Source organism: Kwoniella shivajii, chromosome 9 (genome assembly GCF_035658355.1).
Source record: "Kwoniella shivajii chromosome 9, complete sequence".
NCBI lineage: Eukaryota > Fungi > Basidiomycota > Tremellomycetes > Tremellales > Cryptococcaceae > Kwoniella > Kwoniella shivajii.
In genome coordinates, this window is record NC_085916.1 from 928,608 (window position 1) to 949,614 (window position 21,007).

The 21,007-nt window shown below is 44.4% G+C and overlaps 9 protein-coding genes across 9 annotated transcripts; 4 read left to right on the forward strand and 5 right to left on the reverse strand.

Annotated features, from left to right (window-relative positions):
- Positions 1-60: 60 nt before the first annotated feature.
- Positions 61-2,193, reverse strand: IL334_006668 (pre-mRNA-splicing factor PRP46; the record flags this gene model as incomplete). The annotated part of the gene is made up of 11 exons (XM_062938366.1): positions 61-153; positions 213-310; positions 395-627; positions 694-818; positions 876-930; positions 993-1,072; positions 1,137-1,253; positions 1,327-1,433; positions 1,524-1,687; positions 1,758-1,940; positions 2,033-2,193. 11 exons carry the CDS (start codon positions 2,191-2,193, stop codon positions 61-63), a joined length of 1,416 nt encoding a protein of 471 aa, XP_062794417.1.
- A 1,631-nt stretch (positions 2,194-3,824) lies between these two features.
- IL334_006669 (uncharacterized protein) lies at positions 3,825-7,127 on the reverse strand (the record flags this gene model as incomplete). Its single annotated transcript, XM_062938367.1, has 9 exons — positions 3,825-3,941; positions 4,003-4,158; positions 4,219-4,394; positions 4,449-4,566; positions 4,623-4,910; positions 4,972-5,227; positions 5,279-5,533; positions 5,581-5,662; positions 5,720-7,127. The coding sequence occupies 9 exons, from the start codon at positions 7,125-7,127 to the stop codon at positions 3,825-3,827; spliced, it is 2,856 nt and encodes a 951-aa protein (XP_062794418.1).
- Positions 7,128-7,353: 226 nt separating this feature from the next.
- IL334_006670 (uncharacterized protein) lies at positions 7,354-8,559 on the forward strand (the record flags this gene model as incomplete). Its single annotated transcript, XM_062938368.1, has 3 exons — positions 7,354-7,459; positions 7,527-8,170; positions 8,233-8,559. The coding sequence occupies 3 exons, from the start codon at positions 7,354-7,356 to the stop codon at positions 8,557-8,559; spliced, it is 1,077 nt and encodes a 358-aa protein (XP_062794419.1).
- Positions 8,560-8,714: 155 nt separating this feature from the next.
- On the reverse strand, positions 8,715-10,724 carry IL334_006671 (translation elongation factor Tu; the record flags this gene model as incomplete). Its single annotated transcript, XM_062938369.1, has 9 exons — positions 8,715-8,984; positions 9,073-9,224; positions 9,281-9,445; positions 9,609-9,965; positions 10,030-10,093; positions 10,154-10,294; positions 10,354-10,369; positions 10,429-10,600; positions 10,664-10,724. The coding sequence occupies 9 exons, from the start codon at positions 10,722-10,724 to the stop codon at positions 8,715-8,717; spliced, it is 1,398 nt and encodes a 465-aa protein (XP_062794420.1).
- A 316-nt stretch (positions 10,725-11,040) lies between these two features.
- Positions 11,041-12,602, forward strand: IL334_006672 (uncharacterized protein; the record flags this gene model as incomplete). The annotated part of the gene is made up of 11 exons (XM_062938370.1): positions 11,041-11,100; positions 11,149-11,229; positions 11,288-11,368; positions 11,416-11,481; positions 11,549-11,569; positions 11,662-11,703; positions 11,752-11,866; positions 11,924-12,037; positions 12,094-12,185; positions 12,327-12,461; positions 12,519-12,602. 11 exons carry the CDS (start codon positions 11,041-11,043, stop codon positions 12,600-12,602), a joined length of 891 nt encoding a protein of 296 aa, XP_062794421.1.
- A 462-nt stretch (positions 12,603-13,064) lies between these two features.
- On the forward strand, positions 13,065-15,048 carry IL334_006673 (homoserine O-acetyltransferase; the record flags this gene model as incomplete). Its single annotated transcript, XM_062938371.1, has 5 exons — positions 13,065-13,439; positions 13,505-14,093; positions 14,163-14,243; positions 14,307-14,464; positions 14,530-15,048. The coding sequence occupies 5 exons, from the start codon at positions 13,065-13,067 to the stop codon at positions 15,046-15,048; spliced, it is 1,722 nt and encodes a 573-aa protein (XP_062794422.1).
- A 144-nt stretch (positions 15,049-15,192) lies between these two features.
- Positions 15,193-17,069, reverse strand: IL334_006674 (uncharacterized protein; the record flags this gene model as incomplete). Its single annotated transcript, XM_062938372.1, has 7 exons — positions 15,193-15,241; positions 15,311-15,412; positions 15,477-16,203; positions 16,383-16,542; positions 16,621-16,742; positions 16,821-16,920; positions 17,034-17,069. The coding sequence occupies 7 exons, from the start codon at positions 17,067-17,069 to the stop codon at positions 15,193-15,195; spliced, it is 1,296 nt and encodes a 431-aa protein (XP_062794423.1).
- A 399-nt stretch (positions 17,070-17,468) lies between these two features.
- On the reverse strand, positions 17,469-19,154 carry IL334_006675 (uncharacterized protein; the record flags this gene model as incomplete). Its single annotated transcript, XM_062938373.1, has 7 exons — positions 17,469-17,747; positions 17,806-17,938; positions 18,003-18,081; positions 18,146-18,261; positions 18,323-18,441; positions 18,506-18,945; positions 19,016-19,154. 7 exons carry the CDS (start codon positions 19,152-19,154, stop codon positions 17,469-17,471), a joined length of 1,305 nt encoding a protein of 434 aa, XP_062794424.1.
- A 241-nt stretch (positions 19,155-19,395) lies between these two features.
- On the forward strand, positions 19,396-20,966 carry IL334_006676 (uncharacterized protein; the record flags this gene model as incomplete). Its single annotated transcript, XM_062938374.1, has 9 exons — positions 19,396-19,405; positions 19,458-19,549; positions 19,603-19,649; positions 19,713-19,802; positions 19,874-19,956; positions 20,033-20,311; positions 20,392-20,542; positions 20,609-20,849; positions 20,949-20,966. 9 exons carry the CDS (start codon positions 19,396-19,398, stop codon positions 20,964-20,966), a joined length of 1,011 nt encoding a protein of 336 aa, XP_062794425.1.
- Positions 20,967-21,007: the final 41 nt, after the last annotated feature.

Genomic DNA, 21,007 nt, shown 5'->3' on the forward strand with positions numbered 1-21,007 from the left:
ACTTCATATGCCTATTGCAATTAATCATACAATGCATTTTCATTCATAAGTATTCGCCATCTATGCTTGTTCTGAATACACTTTAATAGTCTTATCAGCGCCTCCAGTGATCAATCTAGTACCTGTCTTGTCGAAGGTTGAGCAGAATACACCCTATACATCATAGATTAGCTGTTTACTTACTATCTAGTTGTTAACCAAGAGGGACTTACGGCTTCAGCGTCTAATGAACCAGGTTGAGGAATATCTTTAAGATGCTGGAATGGTAAACCAGTCGCGTAATCCCACATTGTGAGTGATCCATTATCGGCTATGTCCATCAAACATATTTATCAGTATCCCAGTAACTTATTCATCGGTCAAGTGATATGGGTGTCAAGTCAGAGTGACTTACCTCCAGAAAACATTACGCCATCTGAGTTCAAACTCATAGTATTGATGATAGCTTCGTGACCAACGAAATTATGTACAAAAGTACCTTCTGGACATTTCCATTTTTTGATATTATTTCCGCCTGCACTTGCTGATGCGAATGAATATTCCGTGGGATGAATAGCTAATGCTCTAACTGATTTCTTATGGTGTGTCAGGGTGGTCATACATTTTCCGGCAGCAAGATCCCACAATCTATAACAAGGATATCAGTGACTGCTGAATGAAGTAAAATGAACAGGACATAGAAAGGTTACATACCGAACTGTTGAATCCATACTGCCTGATATGATTTGAGGATCGGAGTCTTGCGTTTTAACATCTGCAACTGTGCTTGTATGACCAGTAAGGGTGAAGATATTTGCTCGACTTCTCATATCCCAAACCTAGGTACATCGGATGTTCAGCTAAGCAGTCCAGACACAGAGACAGATTCTACTCACTCGAACACTTGCATCTCGCCCAGCAGTAACAAGGACATCAAGAGTAGGATGAACGCTACATGGCGGCATTAGTCTAGGTTTCTTCTTGATGTTCTCAGGTTTGAGAGCTAAACTCACGATAAAGAGTAGACACCCGAGAAATGACCATGATAATGCCTGATAACCTTGTTGGTCTCAAGATCCCAACATTTCACCATCTATACATCCATCATGTGTCAGATGGTATCGTATGTGATTCACGTCGAGGAAGAGCTAGCTCACCTTATCTTCTGCGCAGGAGAAGAGATATGGATGTCTATCTGATACAGCCAATCCTCTAATTGTCGAGATATGTCCAGTCAAAGATAATTTCAACTCTCCACTAGCCAAATCCCAAATCTGGGCAAAACGGGAAAAACGTCAGCTATCTGCCAGTAGCTGTAATGAACGGTTTTGAGATACCTGAACTCACCTTGACTACTCGATCACCTGCGCCAGTAGCGAACCACTGATTCCCTGGGTCTACAGCAACTGCTCTTACCCAGCCCATGTGTCCTGAAATAACCCTTGTAAGTTTCCCTATGACAAATACGTCGGTTAGCTCATGATATGAATCGTTGATGGTTGAACGAAACGAGTAATAGGACTTGTGAAAAGCGATAAACTCACATTGAGGATGATACTCCGGTTTGATTTCTCTAGCTTCTTTCTTTCTCATTAGGGCTTGTGATAATCTAGATGAGGCTTGACCACCTTCAGCAGCGAACCCTTGTTGATGTCTGAATTTCACCAAGGATCTAGGTTCAGCAACAGCCGATGGACTATTGGAAGATCTGTCGTAAAACCAAGACTATCAGCACACAATCGATCCCATTACTCAGTGTGGAAAGCGGGGCCACTAACGCTGGAGCATCCTCTAGTCCTCCGAGTAGTTTTTGCCCTGCTTGTGGTCCAGGAGCAGCTGGTCCAGATTGGTTAGAAGGTCGTTTAGGTCCTGTAGGTCCTTGTTGAGCAGCTAACACAGGTGGTAAAGTTTGAACATCTTTGTATTCTGCCGCGAGTTTAGAAGCGAGCTTTATCTTGTTCCTGCGATTCCAACAATTTACTCAGCTCAGAGTCCACTTTCCATCACACTCGGACAGCTGAGATGCAGACGTTTGAGGGAAGCTTGGACCTACGCTCTGGCCAATCCATCATCGACAGCAGCACCCTCTACACCATAAACGATTCTAGTTCTTTTCGTGCTCCTTCTCACTAAGTCAGCTAAAGGCGGCAGTCCGTTCGACGTTGTGGAAGGGCCCGCATTGCCATCGGTAGCTGGGAGTACTGAGGCAGACATTTTCAAGGTGATTGAATGTGTAATTATGACTGATATAATGCGTAAATATAAAACATCAGAATAGAAAGGCAAGGTGACATGAAGTGCAATCAAGATGATGACGGGATCAAAATCCTCTCTGACTGCTTAATGTGGCGAATTGCGAAGTAGCGAAGTGAGTGAGTTTTGGTAATGAGACCCCTCATTTACGACGCCGACTTCCCTTCTGTCTCGTATGTATATATGGGAACGAGGAAATGTCTTGAGCAAGTCAAGTCTCATACTTGAAAGACATTCAGCCGACCTGCGGGGGAAGATCTAGCTGTACTTGGGTCAACATGATGATCGTCAAAGATTGAACTCGTTCTGCAGGGAGGCCTAGTAGACTACGAACCGGAGCCAATCTTTGCGAACACCATGAAAGTGTCTAGGCTCCGAGCCACCTATTCCCTTCAGGTAGGCGAAAAGGTCAGATGGTCATTACTGGGACATAAGTCACTCTGCTAGATCCTGCTAATGGAATTCGGGTATTCTTTTCGCTTTAGCTCATCACCCTCATTTGGCTCAACTCGGCTATAACTGACCGCCTAGGCAGGCTGAATACTAAATGTGATCTAACATCTCACGAACTAAATTACAGAGACCCCAAGATGAATGAGGATCAGCTAACAGCAGTTCTGCCTCATCAATCAAACCAAGGGGTTGCATCCAAAGCTCTCCAAAGTTCCAATGGCGAGATCTGGTAGTCTGGCATCAACTCAAGGTGATGGCTCTTTAAGCTTCCGCCTTGAACTGCTATAAAATGTTGAGGAGCATCACTATACTCTTTTTCAGGTTACTCAATAAATCCAGAAAGTGGAGTCGCCTCTTTCTTCCTTGGCGTCCATCTGCTGCTCATTCAGTTTATCTCATACTTGACCTGATACATTAAAGCTTTGAAAGATATCTCCAGTCATGCAGTATCAACAACCGCTCGACCTAAAGCTGCCAGCCAGCGAAATCGCGAAGTCATCAGGATATGAATTGCTTGACTGGTTTGTCTGAGAAGCGCACCTCACTCAACTCATGGCTGTATGGTTGATCACAAAAGATTGCAGCTCACGACAGATAACTGGCTCCTGATCGTAATATCCCGTCTATCCAGCAAAATCAACTCAAGCATATTCCAAAAGGGGAAATCATTTTACCAATCCTTTCGCTGCCCAAAACTCTTCATGACCTTGTACGCGTACAAAGATCAAAAGCGGATTTTGGTAGAGAATTGTCTTGTCCTACAACCGTGCAGGCACCCGGGAGGATCTTGCAGGTACATCTCTTGGGTGACTTTCCCCTGCTGGGATCTTACTATATTGCTGAGGATCCCATCATTGATGGTGGAAGGAGACTTGCCAGTCATGCCTCTTAAGATATTCTTGTTATCAATTTCTCGTTACTAAAGTCAAGTATTCAGCATTCCTCTGCCAAGGATGTACAATTATCACTTCGGCCTATACATTTGCAGAGTGCGCTGCTTTGACTGGCCGGATCGTTGAATTGCATGCCCTGATGATGACATGCATATGGACAGATATGTTACTGACGCATTAAGACTACAACAACATGAACTGTACATGATTGATTTGAATGCGATACAATCTTGGATTGCTACGACATCACGATACAGGTTGCCAACGAGTATCTCTTCTTGTATGAAGGTATATCTCTGCTTTGTCCAATCTATTTCTATTGACACTCCAATCGCCACCTCGGCCGGGCATCGTATTAGAGATCTGCATGTTTATTAGCTGGGCTTTTTATACTCGCAATCATCAGTTCATGGAATACACTTACCAGATACCTTTTTCCTTCTTGCAGCGAGCCCTCGCCTAAAGCCTTAACATCCCATACATTCAGCATTCCCACTCTGAATGGATCTCGATTTCCGTTGTAGGCATCGGCGATACGGATCATTCTGAATTCACGGACGTCTCGTTTGGGACATAATGTCTTGGAAATCAAAATCAGCTTTGATACAGCGGTAACAAAGTGCTAAGTGGAAGGACTCACGGCCAGTTCCGCCTCCATTTCCACTTGATTCTCTTGCATTTCTTGTGACATACGCTTGTTGGCATAACTAGCTAAATGGTAGATCTGGTGACTGGACATCATCCTCAGACAGATCATCCTATCTCTAGCTACGAGGAGACGTTCAAGATCGTTATCAAGCGTATCGGGAGGTTCACCTGCAATGCCTCGTCAGCTTGGCTGTATCTCACTAAGGACACAATATAACTTACTGCTGACTGGGTCACTTTCCTCTGCGGATTGAGCGAGTATGGCAGCTATGTCTTCCATGTTCTCCATCTGCCTCCGGATCTTATCGGCGAGGCGAGTCTTCTCACCCTCATAACGTTCCTGTAATTCAGACATGTCAGCTAATTGTAAAGCCGCAAGGGCGAAATGGAACCCACAAGCCACTCATCTTGCCTGTTTTGTTCCTCTTCCTCTCCCCAGGGAGCCTCCTGTGCATTTCTGTTGTTGTTTGTATAGGCTACAGGGAATATCTTCTCCAATATGACATCCATAAGAGTGATCACTCCGCCGTCTACCAACAGGCTTGATAAAGAAGCTATGAACGGTTGAGGTTGTTTTCCTAACTTTGTGGGCCACCTTGCCAGTGATGTAGAATTGCCTGTGATGATCAAATGAGAACTGTCGAAAGCTTCTAACACATCATTCCCATCATTCCCTGATTCAAGCTGTTCATTGCTGCATCAGCTTAAACGCACAGCTTATGAAGACTACGGGTCTATAACGTACTTTGGCACCTGTAATTGCCAACTTCCTCCCGATTGCGATTCTACCTTTTGTCACAGCTCTTTGTAAACAGCCGTCTATTTGTGCTCTAATGCAATACCACCCATCGGTCAATTCTAAAAGACATTTGTTCTTGTCATCCCCTTGACTGAAATGGATCGCTGAAACCACAAGGACCATCGGTAAACTGGGAGAAGAATCGTGTTCTTGTACACGCTTTATGATAGATCGATCAGCACAACCGAATTCCCTCTCGTACCTGCAGAAATCTAACTTAGCTTGGTCGAACCATAACTTCATCAATACTCACCTATATTTGAGTTGACGAATGACTTCATTCCAGCTCCATTTTTCCCCGAATAGGCCAGGTTTCGCTTGAATCTGTCCAGCTAATTTCCATAATATCTGAGCCCAATGATTCTCTACCCATACGCCCTTGACATGATCACATCCATCTACCTGCAGAGTGAGTAAAGCTGCTTCGTGGTTGAGGAAGCTGTCATTTTCGGCAAGGAAGCGGTATTGCGGGGCGTTAACAAGATTAATTTTCCATATCTCATCGGGACTAGGAGTGCATTAGCGCAATTACCCACATTAGAGAGAAAGACTCACATATCCATGTCCGCTAATTCGTTGATACTGTGGTATTGCGGATGCAAAAAGGCAGCTTTATATGTTTCTCTTTCCATCGGCTCTGAACTGATATTAACTTCTGGTATATTCACGTAATACACGCCAAAGGAAGACTTACCTTCAAGATCGAAGACCGATCGATAATGAGATATCTGATGTTGGGTGGAAGATCCAGGGTCTTGGATCGGTGCAGGATGTATTACAGAAGATGGAGCTTTGAATGGCGTAGTGAATTTATTGCCTTTAGCTTGTCTCTGATACGGCGTCGAACCGATGCCTATCCTTCTTTGAGGGCCTGCAGGCGTTTTGATCTGTATGGGTTTCTTGCTGGAAGCTAAAGACAGAGATGTCCTGCTCAATGGTGTACGTGGAAGGGAGAACGGTTGAACGAATCCTTGGTTTGATCTTTGACGCAGCATTGGAGTATTTGCGGGTGAATCAGCTCGTATAGGCTGTTGATGACGAGGAGGTCGAATTGGCGTAACAATATTGGTATCTATATCATCGAAGAGCCGGTTGATTGCAGATCTACTTGATGTGATCGGAGGAGCCTCTTTTCCAGAAGCGGATTTGAAAGAAGAGGATGGTAAAGACTGAGGAGAAGGAGGATTTTCTGTATCTCCGAAGAGCTCCTTTGCCTTCTTGAATTCCGATTGACTGAGGGGGGGAGCGGCTTTTCCAGAAGCCGACTGAAATGCTGATACATGTGGAACAGACAATTTTGAAGGGGTATCCTGAGCAAAGAACAAATCTTTCTCCCTCAACATTGACGTCTGACTAACTTGTGGAGCTGGTTTACCTGAAGCAAATGAGAATCCAGATTTGGTCGATTGTGAGTACGCTGTTGGATTAGAAGAAGGTACATTTCCATCTAATTCCTGGGTGACTAGTTTCTCAACTTCTTCTTGAAGTTTTGCAGCTTTCTTTATGGCTTCAATGGAAGGCGCAGGAACAGCTTTACCTCTGCCCGTTTTGAATCCGACAAACGCGGGTGTAGGTTCCGTAAACAGAAAAGTGTCTGTTGGTACCGATTCTTCGGGATCACTGAGCCTAGGTTTCTTTGCTGTATGTGTTTCTCCCACATGCCCTTGCGAAGATGATTCAGCGTCTACCTCTTTGGTCCAAATCTCGTTAGCCTTGGCCAGGGCTTTTTTAGAGGGAGGAGGCAACTTTCTTCCTCCGGCAGTGGCAAAGCCAAACGTCTTTGATATCAATTCCATTTTTTCATCTTCTCTGTCCGATGCCAGATCATGCTCAGGCGGAGGAAGAGGATGAGCTTCTTCGAACGATCTATCATTCCTGATATCTTCAGCATCGAGACCTTCGAAATCATCTAAATCATCTGCACCCAGTCCGTCGAGAAGATCATCTACATCAGCCGGTAAGAACGAGTCAGGTATCGCTTCGTTCAGGGGGTTAGGCGACAGCGGTCTGGAGGGAGGTTGAGAAGGAGGTTGAGAAGGAGGTTGAAGAGTGGAAGAAGAGGAAATAGGCGTGAAGTCGAACTCCTCTTCTACGAGGGGCATTTTGAGATCCTCTTCTATCTGACGAGCATGTAGCGCTCACTGTTGGATATAATCTGCTGTGAGGTGAGAGATGAAAGATGAAAGATGAGAACTGAGTAATGAGAATCTGAGCAGTGAGATTGCGATGACGGTGTTTTCGTGTGACAAATAATAATAATGTTGACAGTCGCGTCCTAAATCGATCATTTCTTCTCTTTCCCTAGGATTACGTAACTGAGACACCACCATGTTGGAAATTTCAACGAAAGATGTCAAGCAAAATCATACAGATATCAATAACATACTGAGTTTGATACCATTTCACAAGAACATATCAAATGACAATATGGCAGGTGAGGGAGCTCCTGCGCACCTGGCTCAGAGTGATACCAAAAGCTGACCTGACCTGCTTCGCGACAGACCCCAAACTATCAAAAGCTCTCAAAGAAAGTCGAAAATCAATTTTATCTTCCGTAAAAGCACTTTCATCAGCAAACCAAGACTCGTCGCCTCTGCCACCTGCATTGGGAGAAGTAGTTTCTCAGTTGTTAGCTCAGCTGCGACAGTCAATTACTGCTCTGGGTGTATCTTATAATCCACCAATAACCATCGAAGGAGCTATCCAACAGTTAGAGAGAATATCAGAATATATAGGTAAACTAATCAGTTGCGTCTTACTATGTTCAAGTTCCCAATTATTAGCCGAGGAATGGAAATCTGGTATTACAAATATCACTGAAGAGATAGTTAGACATATAAGTGTGCTGGAGCAAAATGAAAATGATGCTTATCTGAGTTCGACGGGAATGGTATGGGAATCGATCGATAATCTGTCAAAAGAATTATCAAAAGATGAAACACAAGCTTTGAGAAGAAGATGGAAATCTCATCAATCGACTGTCAAAGATGCCTGGGAGGAATTCAAGGAATTACTAGACGCTGGAACCAAGAGAACGGAAGGGAAAGAACAGGACGAAGACGATGAAGATGAGAATGGTGAATGGGATGAACTGGATTTAGGAGGAGAGGAATTATCTGATGATGAAAGAAATACAGCTGAAGCGGTAAGTCCAAACGAAAAGCTTTACCCCATTTCCAACTTGAGCTGATCAGTTATCTGATGAAGGCAAAACCTCTCTTGGCCTTGTATCAAATACTTCACTCGACAATACCACGCTTCTTTGATCGAGTCAAAGAAGATGAGTACCGCTCATTATTGATTGCTTCAACAGAATTCGTAGATGCGTACGATGGAGCAGTGTCCGCGATGCACCCGGCGCAAGACACACAGGAGATAGAAGAAACCCTTCAAGAAATTGAATCAGTTTCAAGAAAAATGGCAGGAATGGTATCAGATAAAGGTATATCGAAATGGACGGAAAGATTAGATGTAGAAAAGAAGAAATGGGGCGAGAGACGGCTAGACATGAAGAGTCTCAGCGAGGCCATATGAGTAGGGTGTGTAATGCATATATAAACATCAATCTCAGTATCAATGACTCCAACACGAACAATGCTAAAATATATAAGGAGAAAATGCGAATCCAACCAGACCAAAAATGAAGTTTCATATATATCCGTTTCATTTATCCATCATAACAAAGATGTTTACTCGTAAATTTCACTGACAATACCTGTACCGATTGTCTTTCCACCTTCTCGCAAGGTGAATCGAGATCCAGGTTCAAGAGCGATATCGTGTACTAAGTCACCGATCATTTCTACGTTGTCTCCTGGCATAACGAGTTTCTCGTGAGCACCCTCGGTACCCTCGGGGAAAGTGAGAGAGACAGTGACATCTGTTGTTCGGATGAACAATTGTGGTCGGTAGTTGGCCATGAATGGAGTGTATCGGCCACCTTCTTCTTTGGTGAGCACCTAGATCATCGCGAACGGATCAGTAAATTTTGCTTTCGAAATTCGATGGAAAAAAGCCGTATGTATGTGAAGAGACATCAGCACTCACATAAAGTTGAGCCTTGAACTTCTTGATACTCTTGATAGAAGCGGGTTGGACCAACACTTGTCCTCTTCGAACTTGCTCTCGCTTGATACCTCGCAAAAGCGCACCCATGTTGTCACCAGCCTCACCCCGCTCGAGTTCCTTGTGGAACATTTCTGCCAGTCAAGTATCATCAGCTTTGCGAGCAGAGCGTTTTTTTCAGCTGACTCACCAATACCAGTAAGGGTAGTCTTGATAGATGGTCCCATACCAACGATCTCGACTTCTGAACCCTTGGTGATCGTACCTCGCTCTACTTTACCAGTAACGACTGTACCTCTACCAGAGATGGAGAACACATCCTCAACGTACATCAAGAAAGGTTTTTCGAGATCACCTGATACGCAAGTCAGCAATGCAGTTGCATTTAATGGTAGAACGTCTGAAAACGGGTGGCAACCGCTGAAGGAGCGACGCCAGGTAACCAGGGCATGATGGGATAACAGGGATGGAGGTAGATAGACGGGTACAAAGAGGAAGGGATGGAGGCAATCACTTACGAGGAGGAAGTTCCAACCATTCATCTGCTTTCTCCATCAATTCCTTGATCTTCTCTGCTCCTCTCTCTGGATCTTTTCCTTCCAAAGCAGCTAAAGCTGTACCCATGACGATAGGAGTTTCCTCTCCCTCAAATCCGAATTCAGAAAGTAATTCTCTCATTTCCATTTCTACGAGTTCGAGCATTTCAGGATCATCAACTTGATCTACTTTGTTGATGAATACCACTAATCGTTTGATACCGACCTGTCGAGCGAGTAACAAATGTTCTCTGGTTTGAGGCATTTGTCCATCGGTGGCTGAAACCACAATAATGGCTCCGTCAAGTTGAGCAGCACCAGTAATCATGTTTTTGATATCTATCAATACACCACATGAGCTCACTTCTGATACACATTACGAGGTGAAAGGGGAAGGACGTACAATCGGCGTGACCGGGACAATCAATATGAGCATAATGTCGATTGGCAGTCTCATATTCAACGTGCTATTGTAGTGTTGTCAGAAGGGTGACCATCACTGAGTTTGGAAGAATCAAGGTACTCACAGCAGTAGAGATAGTGATACCTCGAGCCTTTTCCTCAGGAGCTTTATCGATTTGAGAGTAATCCATGAATTTACCACCACCTTGTTCGGAAAGATATTTGGTGATAGCGGCGGTCAAAGTAGTTTTACCATGATCGACATGCTATAACAATTCCATTAGCCTTGCCAATTCTTTCTCTTGATTTATTTGAGTCTACTTACTCCGATGGTACCGATGCTGAATACATTCATCAGTATTTGTTATTGCTGTTCTGAGAATAGGAAAGCAGAACTCACTTGAAATGGGGCTTCTTTCGACTGAATTTTCCGCCAGCTTCAGCAGCGTATCCTCGAGTAGGTAGTCTTCTGGGACAAAGAGCTACTGCTCGGAATCGAGGGGTAGAAAGAGGTTTAGTTACGAGAGTTCGAGCGAGAGGTACCGATGGTCCAGCCAAAGGTCGAACGGCGGCTAAACGCAAGATCAGTAGAGCTCGCTATGGAAAAAGCGCGAGAATATCAGAATATCACTTACTTCGAGCCTCGGTAGTTCTAAGAGCAGAGGAGAGTCTGGTCTGGATGGCACTTCGCATCATTTTGGCTGATGTGATCAATCGCTACGACTGTTTTTGACCGTTGACCAATGAAATATGTCGAAGATGTGTTAGAGAGGATCGGGAACTCTTGCTGCAGTAGCATGAAAGTAAAAAGAGAATGAAAACAGAAAATAAAGTGCCACATTCCCTCGGACTTTTTCGGGAAGTGGTAACCACGTGGGGATACCCTCCCCATGCATACAAATGAGTACAAAGGAAGTGGAGGAAGTCCACACTCTTTTGAAAGTCCCATCAAGATCATCCTCTAATTTTCACTTACGGTCTGAACATCATCTAGCTGAACGAGCACACAGACATGGCAGTCGAGCATCAGTACCAAGAGATATTGGAGTTCGCCTACGGGCTAGCTGAGAAGGTCAGTCGCACGCTTTCAGCCATGAGCCCAAGCTGACTGTCCGACTAGGCAACCGACTTGATTTTGAAAGGCTCAGCCGCGAGATGGAATAAGACAGATGAGATAGAAGAAAAGAAGAATTCTGTCGATGTGAGCTATTGAGTGAAATATCTTCACACGCAGCACCTTATTGACTCTTTAATTGTAGCTAGTGACAGAAACTGATCAAGCGGTGGAGGACATGATAAAGGCTGCTGTTGCTGAGAAATATCCCTCACACCAATTGTACGTTCTTCATCTGTATACTTGCACTAATATCACAGCATCGGAGAAGAGTCCTATGCTGCCGGAGATCGACCACCACTCACAGACGAGTTTACCTGGATTGTGGATCCAATTGACGTAAGTACAATTTAAGCAAGCACCAAGCTGACGATCAGGGTACTATGAAGTAGGTTGCTCCGTCGAGGGTCTAACTAATGACAGCTTTGTACATTCACAGTGAGTTGACCTTTGATGTGACACGAGCTAAGTTGTAGTCCGTCCGTAGCATGTTCCATTGGTGTAGCGCATCGTTCGAAGTCAGTCGTAGGAGTCATCGCTCTACCATTCTTACATCAAATTGTAGGTCACACCTCTGTGCATGTTAAATGCCCAAGCTGAGCTTACCAGTTCTCGGCACGACTGGGTGGTGGAGCTTTCATGAACCGTACCACACCCCTACCTCTGACCGGAGGAATACCTCAACCTTTGACGGATCTATCAAAATGTATGATTGGAGCTGAATGTAAGCCACTACTCCTTTTCCTTGGTTTGGTGACGGCTAACTGTTATTGGTTGGCAGGGGGATCCGATCGAACTGAACAGACTTTCGCTAAGAAGACTGCTTCTTTCGCTCGTTTGGCCGGAGATCCAACTAAAGGAGTCAAAGGAGGTATCATGGCTCATGCACTCCGAAGTGAGCTAAATGTTGAGAGATCGAGTCTTGAAAATCAGCTTACGCGTTGAATTCAGCCACCGGAAGTACCTGCTGTAACGTCGCTGCCATCGCTGCAGGGCAACTAGATGTATATTGGGATGCGGGATGTTTCCCTTGGGATGTCTGTGTGAGTACATAGATTCAATTCTGCATCCTGCCTCATCCGTCTGTCTTCGCCAAATTTCGCTAGACAATGTGCCCCACCTATACGTAGAACTGTAAAACTGCGTCTGACTTGTCGTTCATCTGTCTCTGATCGATCAATCAGGCTGGTGCCATCATCGTCTCGGAGACCGGTGGATTCTTCTCTGGCGGCAAGGACGCTGAAGCACAAAATACCACTGATGCCGACGTCTTGATGGGAAGGAGATATATCTTTGTCCGAGCGTTGCCCCCATCCAAAGTGAGTCATGCTTGAATGGGACGTATCACAGATGCTCAGATCCTCTCTGTCTTATAGACCGAATCTGCCGAGGAAATTCAGCGACGATTGGCCAAGGAGCTTTACGAAGTCGTTGACGAATGGACCAATGAGGATATGTAGTGCCGCATGACGCACACGCAGTCACATCACGGATAGGCATATACAGGAGTTAGCGTCGCACATATGAATGTTTGATGCATGCACTGTTCATAATCATATCATAAGATGAAGGACGACCTCGGTGTTCCGCATCTCTGTTGCGTAATGAAGTGCATGTATGAAGGGGATATTCGGAATAATCTGTACATGGGGACTCCACTGGAATCGATGGCGTGCTCAATAACATCTTTTGATATTTTGGAATTTATATTGATTTATTATGGGAGACATGTCATGATGGGATGACGATCACATTCGGAATGATCAGATATGATCTCAGGCGAATGAAGATGCACAGAGGGAGACATGCATTAGATGGCACGAGTTGATTTCCATAGACTGAAAGTTAATCATTCATTCTCTTTTTCATTCTCATTTCTTTGTTCAATGTAGTGTGAGTGTGAATACATATATATATTTACAATGCCTCCAAGAGCGACCATCCCTTGTTCCGTTCAATTACCTTCTATCAAACCGACATGGCAACCCCCTAAACCCCATTTAGCATCATATCATCCTCCTGCATTTTCACCTTCGTCTTCAACGTCGACATTTGTACCTCCCGTTTCGCCTCAACTACCTCCGAGAAGAAAGCCAGCTTTTAGTCCAGGTGGATTCGGTCTGCAATCATCACCTCAACCCGCGCCTTCACCCAGATCATGGAAGGGTAAAGAGAAAGCTAGAGAAGCCGAGCTGGACGAAATCAGGAAGAAGGACGAAGAGATTCGAAGAGATGAAGAAAGGTTAGAAGGAAGGGAAAGTAAAGAAGGAAAAGAAGAAGCCGAGGCTTGTTACGTTGTAAGTGAATCTCTCCCACAGTTGAAGAAAAACACATCCATTAGCTAATACGAACAATCTCTTAGCCTCCTCCTGCAACACTTCATTTCTACTCACCGAATCAACTTCCACTGCTTTACTCACCACAACCCTTACCACCTTTCCAGATAGCTTACGAAACATGGGGTAGACTCAATTCGAAAAGAGATAATGCGATTCTGTTACATACGGGATTATCAGCTTCTTCACATGTCGCATCTGGTGGAAATGAAGTTTCTTCTTTGACATCTTCAAAATCAGGATGGTGGGAAGAATTCGTTGGACCTAATAAATCCATTGACACCAATAAATTCTTTGTCATCTGCACGAATGTTCTGGGTGGATGTTTCGGTTCAACTGGTCCATCAAGTCCTTATCCACCTGGAGATGGTGAAACTCGATGGGCAACAAGGTTCCCAATGTTAAGCATACACGACATGACTCGGGCACAACTGGACTTGTTGGACTCGATGGGTATCGACAAGTTGTACGCAAGCATAGGCTCCAGTATGGGGGGAATGCAAAGTATCTCCATGGCTTATATAGCTCCTGAAAGAGTTGGAAGAGTCGCTAGTATCTCTGCGAGTGGGAGAGCCGGCTTGAATGGCGTCGGAATGAGATACGCTCAAAGAAGTGGTAAGTGAGGTGGGATTATCAAGAAATTAATTGTCTATCGGCTAATCTCTGGCCTGGGGGATCATATAGTATTAATGGCAGACCCTAATTGGAACAGAGGATTTTACTATGATGGTGTACCTCCTCATAATGGAATGAAACTAGCTAGGCGTGAGTCCTTGCAAACTTTCTCTTCAGGTATCAAAATGCTGACGTTCTCAACTGTCCACCTAGAAATCGCAACCATCACTTACCGATCTGGACCAGAATGGGAACAACGATTTGGACGACAAATGCTGTCAGAACAAGAATCTGCTCTTGATTCAGAGGGTAATCCAGATGTCCCAAGGCTATCACCGGATTTCTTGATCGAAACTTATCTTGATCATCAAGTGAGTGAATCTTATCGCTTCACTAGAAGAGATCGGAAGACTAACGTATTATAATTACATAATAGGGAGAAAGGTTCTGCTTAACGTATGACGCCAACTCTATGATTTACCTTTCAAAGGCAATGGACCTCTTTGACATGTCAGCTCCGGCTTTGACCTCTCTAGCTAAGAAATTCAACGCTGCTTATCCCGATTCAAATCCATTCCCATTCCCATCTGACCCGGTCGAAATATCAGTATCTTCTGCCAGACATACAAGTTCTTCCGAAACTTCAGCAAGTAAACAAGTATCAGAATCCGAAACTCAGAAGAAATTACAAAGGTTCATTCCTACCTCCAAATCTCCTCATTTAGCTGAACTAGCTCAAGGTTTACAACGACTGAAGAGTATTCCAGCTTTAGTATTGGGTGTACAAAGTGATGTCTTGTTCCCAGTCGAACAACAAAGAGAACTTGCAGATGCGTTGAAATTAGCTGGAAACGCAAATGTCACTTATTACGAGTTAGGTGGAGTTTGGGGTCATGATACTTTTTTACTGGATGTGCAGAATGTAGGAGGAGCTATCAGGGGTTTCTTGCATTGATCAATGCCAAGAAAAGTCAATCCAGGCAGTATGGCGAAATGTATTTTGTGTAGTTCAACTGAGTTCTAACGGTTTAGCCACACATAAAACACATATGCATACTCAATACAAACAAGGTTTATTCTATTATCAAACCTCAACTAATCACATCCCAAGTGAGGTATTACCGACTGAATCTTCTGAGCCCAACAACCTGATACCAGATTCAACATAGTCAGATAAAATTGATCGACATCGGAACAACAACAGAAAGCACACTCACGCGAACTCCTTCATCAGAGAACATTCACCTCCGTTCTCTAGATCGATGTTGTATGCCTGGAACAGCCCATCTGCACTTATCACCATGACTTGAGGCACGGTCCTGTGGATATGGATAAGCTTGGTATTAGCTTACTTTCACAGATTTGATCAACTACGCGACTTACGCGCTCATAGCAACTACAGTTCTAGCACCACTACCTCTTAACTTGATGAAAGCGAAATCTCTTTGAGGTTCCCACATTTCCGATACACTTCTTGGTAGATAACCACCCACGCCACCCACAAAGGATTTGCCAATGGAGTAAGATCGTCTTCCCAACGATGATGTCGCACTATGACTATTGTTCAGCTTAGCTGCCGCTAGTGGCGGTGAATTTGATGGAGCGTCGGAAGGTGTCGGTGATCTTGCACCATCAACAAGGTTCTCCTGTATATCTGAGAATCCACTTGAACTCTTTCCACCTGAACTTTTCGAATTGGCAAGTTTATATATATGAATAGTGCTTGAATCTGATGAAACAGCTAATAACGAGTTTGCTAAATTGAAATTGATACTGAATATCTTTGCACTTTGTGTTCCCCTTCTGAATTGCCATAGCTTCTTGGCGTCTGGAACGGAGAAGACTCTGACCACGGTTCCCTTATCGGAAGCTGTGGCGAGCATTGTACCTGTCGAGTTCAGCGCAAGAGCAGCAACTGGTGTCTTATGTGCCTGGATCACATTGAGTGCTGATAGTGAGATGGTGTCAAAAAGAAGGACATCCCCTGTTGTGGGTGCTGGAGGCGCTGCTGGAACGGCGTTAGAGGATAGAGGAGCCGAGGAGGCTGAGGGTGCAGGTGATGGATAGGCAAGATATGAATGTTCGGATGATGATGATAGTGCACAGATAGCTATAACATGACGTGCATAGTGTATTCAGCAACTAGTCATGGAGAGAAATTTAACCAGGGCCGGGGGCGGAGGGGGAGGGGGAGGGGGAGGGGAAAAACAGAACACTAAACTCATCATCGAGGCAGGAGAGAGAGAAGATGATTGTTATGATGGATTACGACGGGAATCAGATACTCACCATTAGCATTAGGTCCAGTTTCGATAGTATGTAGCAACTTCATCGTTGATATATCGTAAATGTAAATCTCACTCTCAAGGACTACGATTAGTCTCTTCCGGTTCATCTTGACGGCAAGTACAGAGGTAGGGAAAATGAGCTCGCATATAGTAGATTGACGCTACGAGAACTTGATATCAGTCTCTTGGCCGAACAGCTGGTTGTGACTTAGTTGACAGGACTGAACTGGATAGCTCACTTTCGTATTTACAATTTGTAACTTTCTAGGACTATTGGACGGTTGAGTATCGGCTGCCCCAACTAGAGCAACGAGAGAAGTACAGAATAGCATCTCGACAATCCCAGTCGCACCTTGATCATCTACTTTTAAAGTTTGCACAGATTCAACGCAGAATTCTATGCAGATCATTACCGTAAAAGAGATTGTGACAAACTCACGCTTCGAATGAACTTTACCAAACGGATCACAATTCAGTATAGTATATCCCTTCTTATGACCAACCGCGATACACGAGAAATCCTGATTGAAATTACAGCACTGAGATAGAGCACAGTATGATCAGCAGTGTCCTCCACGCATACGACCCCAAGGTAAGGATCCCAAAAGCAAGTTAATTCCGCTAAGGAGAGAGGGTGAAGAGAACAACATACGAGAAGGTCCGGATGACGCTTGCCAAGACGAGACATTTTGATGTAGGTTGTTGATGCTTGATCAAGTGAAGGGCGAGATCCAGTAGACTGTGTGAGCGTCTTAGTCGATTCAGCGAGCTTTGTCAATGCTCTTTGGAAGTCTTTGAGAATAAAGAAGGGATATGGAAAGCGGAATGGAGTGATGAGATGGTGTCATTGACAATGGTGGTTATCACGGGGAGAACCGTGCCTCTCATTAAGCGGATGTCTTGTTGATATTTCTGGGTGGCAATAATCTTTCACGCTGCGACTAACACACCATTTGATGGACACCGAATGCAAGAATAATGTAGATGTCATGGCGAATGCATGCAATGAGATATGTGAGGATCATCGTGAACTTATAAATGCATACAGAAAAAACAGACAAGAAACTTCGCTTCCGATACAGGCCATTCACCACCAACCTTTCTTCTTTTCTTCTCCTCCTGCCCAGCCAATCTGCCTCTGATCTTGTTGACCACTGGGTGTTATTGGATTGCTTTGGTGTGGAGCTAGCATATGTTGCTGGGGATGTGGTATATGAGGTGGGAGCTGAGGCATGAATTGGCCGTGTGGTGGCCAGTAATTATTTGGTGATGGCGATGGTTCATGATGTGATGCCTTCGCCCGGAGATTGAACAAAGCCGAGTTGGTAAGAATGATCAGGAATGACAATGTCACAAGGGTAAAGCTCTGCATGATTCCAGTTCAAGTTAGCGTAACTGTATTTCTGTGAGTTATGATGACTTACCATTGTTTTCCAGCTTATTGGATCTACGAAGCTATTTATGACTCCCGCAAACGTCTCCGCGATGATATTGATTCTACCCACCATCGTTGGATCTCGATTCATACACGCATCCCACGCTTTACAAGGTGCTTCCCTACATGGACGTGAACGGTATCAACGATAAGCACTTCTCAAACGAACTCCAAGATCACACTCACATTGCTGGTACACGGAGAACAGGATCGCATCGATTCGTTAGATATAGAGTCGTACATTCCGCAATCTCCTGCAGTATCTCTGTGAAAATGAGTGAACTCAACACTTAAACCTACACGTTACACGATCGAAGGTGTGAACTCACCGACAGAGTGTTCTTGCATTTTATCTTTAACATCTCTTCTTACTGTTAGAACAAATTGCAAACCCAGGTAGAGGCAGAAGAAAACGATAGCGGCATTGACAACGAATTGTAGATATCTGCGGGGTAACGAAAGGAACAGCTAAGAGATCTTCGCACTTCGTTCGGAACATGACTTACGCTAAAAGCAGAGCAGGTATCTCAGAATGTCTCATGGCTGGCGGTGTCATGTGTACATTATAGTGATGCTCTGATTTTGACCAGGTGGGTGTCGATGCATCACTGTGTCTGACAGATACCTTAGAATCCTATTTCGACCTCGATTGTTAGCTAAAGACAAAGTGGGTGAACAAGATAGCTTACGACCTCCCCATTTCTGACTTGTTCTTTTCTTGCTTTCTCTCTTTTTTTGTTCGTTCTGGTAACAGCACCTTTGGCGAATTTTCTCGGTTGTTCATGGCGATCTTCCTTCGTGTCGTCCTCGTTATAGTTTTCTTTCTCATCTTCCACTCTCGCTTCTTTACTACTGCTTTTCAAGGGACTTTCGGTATATTTGACAGGGGTCGATAACCCTCTAGCTGGACTATCCATATCGACGTCTTGAGTCGCCAAGCTCGCAGCTGCAGGTGTCCTAGGAGCACTATTGATCCAGTGAGAAGGATCATAATAGGGAGCTTTGAGAGGTGTATTCTGCGCTGCTAGTAGGAGAGGCGCAGAATTGGCAGCTGGATTGCTAAAGTGAGCGAAACCGGGTCGGGGCTGAGGGCTGAAAGGTATAGCTCGACCTAGCTCGCTGTGCAGACCTACAGTTCGGGACGATGGTGAGTATATTTCATCAATTGATCGGAAAGCCCATCGTGAACCACAACTCACGTTTCCTAGCAGGTCCATCTTCACCTGATCCCATCCCAACGTAGTTGAAAACGTCCAATCGAGAAGTATCGTAACCTGAATCCACGTCCATCGGACCCGATTTATCGCGGGGTTCGTACGTGAAGGTGTCTTCGTCCATCTTATGAGTGTTTTCCGAGGCTTGGCATGCGAATGTATGCAAGAGGTCCGATATCCAATGAGCTATCGAATGTGTTTATGAAATTATGGAAAATCAAAATACCCATTTTGCACTGAATGTTTAAACGCGTTCCTGGAAATCCTCTTCCCAAATCCTCGATACGAAAATACGAAAACATCCCATCAATCCGTCATCTCTTCACTTGTTCTTTACTCAAACTGGGAATACTTCACGAGTCAAGATGTCGACAGGTATGTACCAACACGCGCAATCAGTGGTGAATCGCTAATGTCGCGTACATAGGTGACATCGCACTTCAACCTCCCGCCGACGGGATTTCTTCTCTTACCTTCTCTCCTGACTCGACCAGGCTACTGGTATCAAGTTGGGATGGGGTATGTCAGCAATCTTCTCTTTTCCTTACCCTTAAGCTGACTTCAATTTTCAGACAATACAGCTTCATCATTTAGTAGCGCCTCCTCAACCTCCCGCGATGTGAGTCCGAGTATTACCCTTGGACTGGCACGCATGTACTGACAACCCTTCCTGTCATACCAGTTTCTCTCATCCTGCTGCTGTATTGACATCAGCTTTCGGGTCATCGCCGACCATCGCATTCACAGGAGGCCTGGATAAGCGTGTAAGGCAGTGCGTAGATGTCCTGTCTTCCTAGCGTGTTGGGAATAAATACTAACTTGAGACGAAAATGGAATTATCAGATGGGATTTCGAAAGTGGACAGTGTAGAGTGTTAGGTAAACATGATGATGCTATTTCAAGTTTAGTGTGGTGTCCAGAGTATAGTAAGTCTACGACATTTCTGGCGGGCAATCCTTGCCAGTTGATGGAGAGGACAGCTGATGTCTATCTAATAAAAAGACGTATTGATCACTACTTCATGGGATTCAACATTAAAAGTATGGGATCCAACTTCTGAAACTCCTTTAAAATCTACTCAATCATTATCTGCAAAAGCATACAGTCTTTCTTACGCATCATCTTCATCTCGTCTTCTGGTTTCTATGGCACATCGACATGTATCCGTATATGACGTTGCCAAACTGGCCGCTGCGGATGGAGAGATTTCACCTGCACAAGAGAGGGAAAGTGCTTTGAAATTCCTGACTAGAAATGTTGCCACCATGATAGACGGTAAAGGTCAGTTCTTTCCCACTTTTCTCCATATCGGATATATATATGGGGGAGATGGCGGTGATACTGACGATGCTTGAATATAGGTTGGGCATCAGGTTCGATTGAAGGTAGAATCGCTGTCGAATACTTTGATCCAGCAGATCAAGGATCAAAATACGCTTTTAGAGCTCATAGACAAAATGTAGATGGTGTAGATTGCGTTTATCCAATCAACGCTCTGGCTTACCATCCTATGTGAGGCAATAGCTCTCTGATAAGCTGAGTAGAGTCTGTCATGCTGATCTTCCCTTTCGGAAATAGACATAACACATTCGCATCAGGCGGATCTGATGGGTTCATCTCAATTTGGGATCATAACGCCAAGAAAAGAATGAAGTTGTACTCCAAATATCCAACTTCCATTTCAGCTTTAGCATTCTCTCCAGATGGGAGCAAATTAGCTATTGGAGCAAGTTATGAGCATGATAACGCTGTTAGCAAACCCGAAGAACAAGGAAGAATAATGGTTTTAATTAAAGATACAGTCATGGAGGACTGTAAGGTGAGTATCCAGTCTTTTCATCCTTCTCCTCCAAACCTCGCTTAACCCTTCAACCCTTCGACATGCGCTGACAGCATTTGGACAACTTATCAACCGCAGCCAAAAGCAAAAGCATAAATAGATTAGAGAGGTTCGATGTGCATATGATTATATTTATG